General features: G+C 49.9%; 1 protein-coding gene across 2 annotated transcripts in view; it reads right to left on the bottom strand.

Moving 5' to 3' along the window:
- The window catches only part of Vasp (vasodilator stimulated phosphoprotein), a 15,411-nt gene that overhangs the window by 1,997 nt on the left and 12,562 nt on the right, over positions 1 to 852 (bottom strand). Inside the window, exons 8-10 of one of the 2 annotated variants that reach the window (XM_005370277.2) lie at positions 625 to 676; positions 439 to 472; positions 175 to 220 (exon numbers count right to left, since the gene is read on the bottom strand). In XM_005370277.2, coding sequence (XP_005370334.1) covers positions 175 to 220; positions 439 to 472; positions 625 to 676 — 132 coding nt within the window. Of the gene's footprint in view, positions 1 to 174; positions 221 to 438; positions 476 to 624; positions 677 to 852 lie in introns of both variants that reach the window. The other variant, XM_005370276.2, reaches the window with a different exon arrangement.

Here is an 852-nt window from a genome sequence, read left to right on the forward strand (position 1 = left end):
CTAGAACTAGCTCTTGTAGACCAGGCTGGCCTCAAACTCACAGAGATCCGCCTGCCTCTGCCTCCTGAGTGCTGGGATTAAATGCATGTACCACCAACACCTGGCATGTTCTCCCTTGTACAAGAGAAAAGTTCAACTTTTTTGAGAGGTGGATACCCAATATGGATGGCCTACCTTGGCAAGGTTGTGCTGTTCTTCTCCCAGGGTCTCCGCACAGGTTCTGGGTGGATGGGGGAAGCAACAAATCAGAAAGCTCAGAGGTAATCATTCCCCCCCCCCCAATATACCACCACCCAACCCACTAGGTCAAAGAACTATTTTAGAAAACTACAATCCCCAAGTATTATTTTCACAAGTTTCTGATGTAAATTCTTTCAAAGCAGGAATAATGCACCATGGGATTTGTAGTTTCTATGGTTAGACAGGGCTGTCACTCACCACTCTGGGCGGGGACTCGGGCCTCTGGCTCCTCCTGCTGGCGGTAAATAAAAGTGTCATAAGCCACCCTTTATATGCCAATGTTCCTCTTCCAGGTCCAAAGCCAGAACAACCCTGTCACACCTCCTCCCTGCCCGACAGAGCGTACATCTTAAGAACATAGAGCAGGAAGAGTCCCCGACTTACACTAGCCGACTCGTCTTTGGGGGGCTTCTCCCCAACCTGTGTGGCTTTCCTTCTGCAGAGGGGCAAGCAAGAATGAGCCACAGTTCACGCTCTGCTACTCAACAGCACCCCTTCCCACTGCTATGTTTCAGAATAATCTGAAGCTAAGAAGGGACCTGCAAGATGGCTCAGTGGATAGGCCTACTTGACACCAAGCCAGATGACCTGATTTAACCCTAGGAACCCAGG

Source organism: Microtus ochrogaster, unplaced genomic scaffold, assembly GCF_000317375.1.
Source record: "Microtus ochrogaster isolate Prairie Vole_2 unplaced genomic scaffold, MicOch1.0 UNK74, whole genome shotgun sequence".
Classification (NCBI taxonomy): Eukaryota; Metazoa; Chordata; class Mammalia; order Rodentia; family Cricetidae; genus Microtus; species Microtus ochrogaster.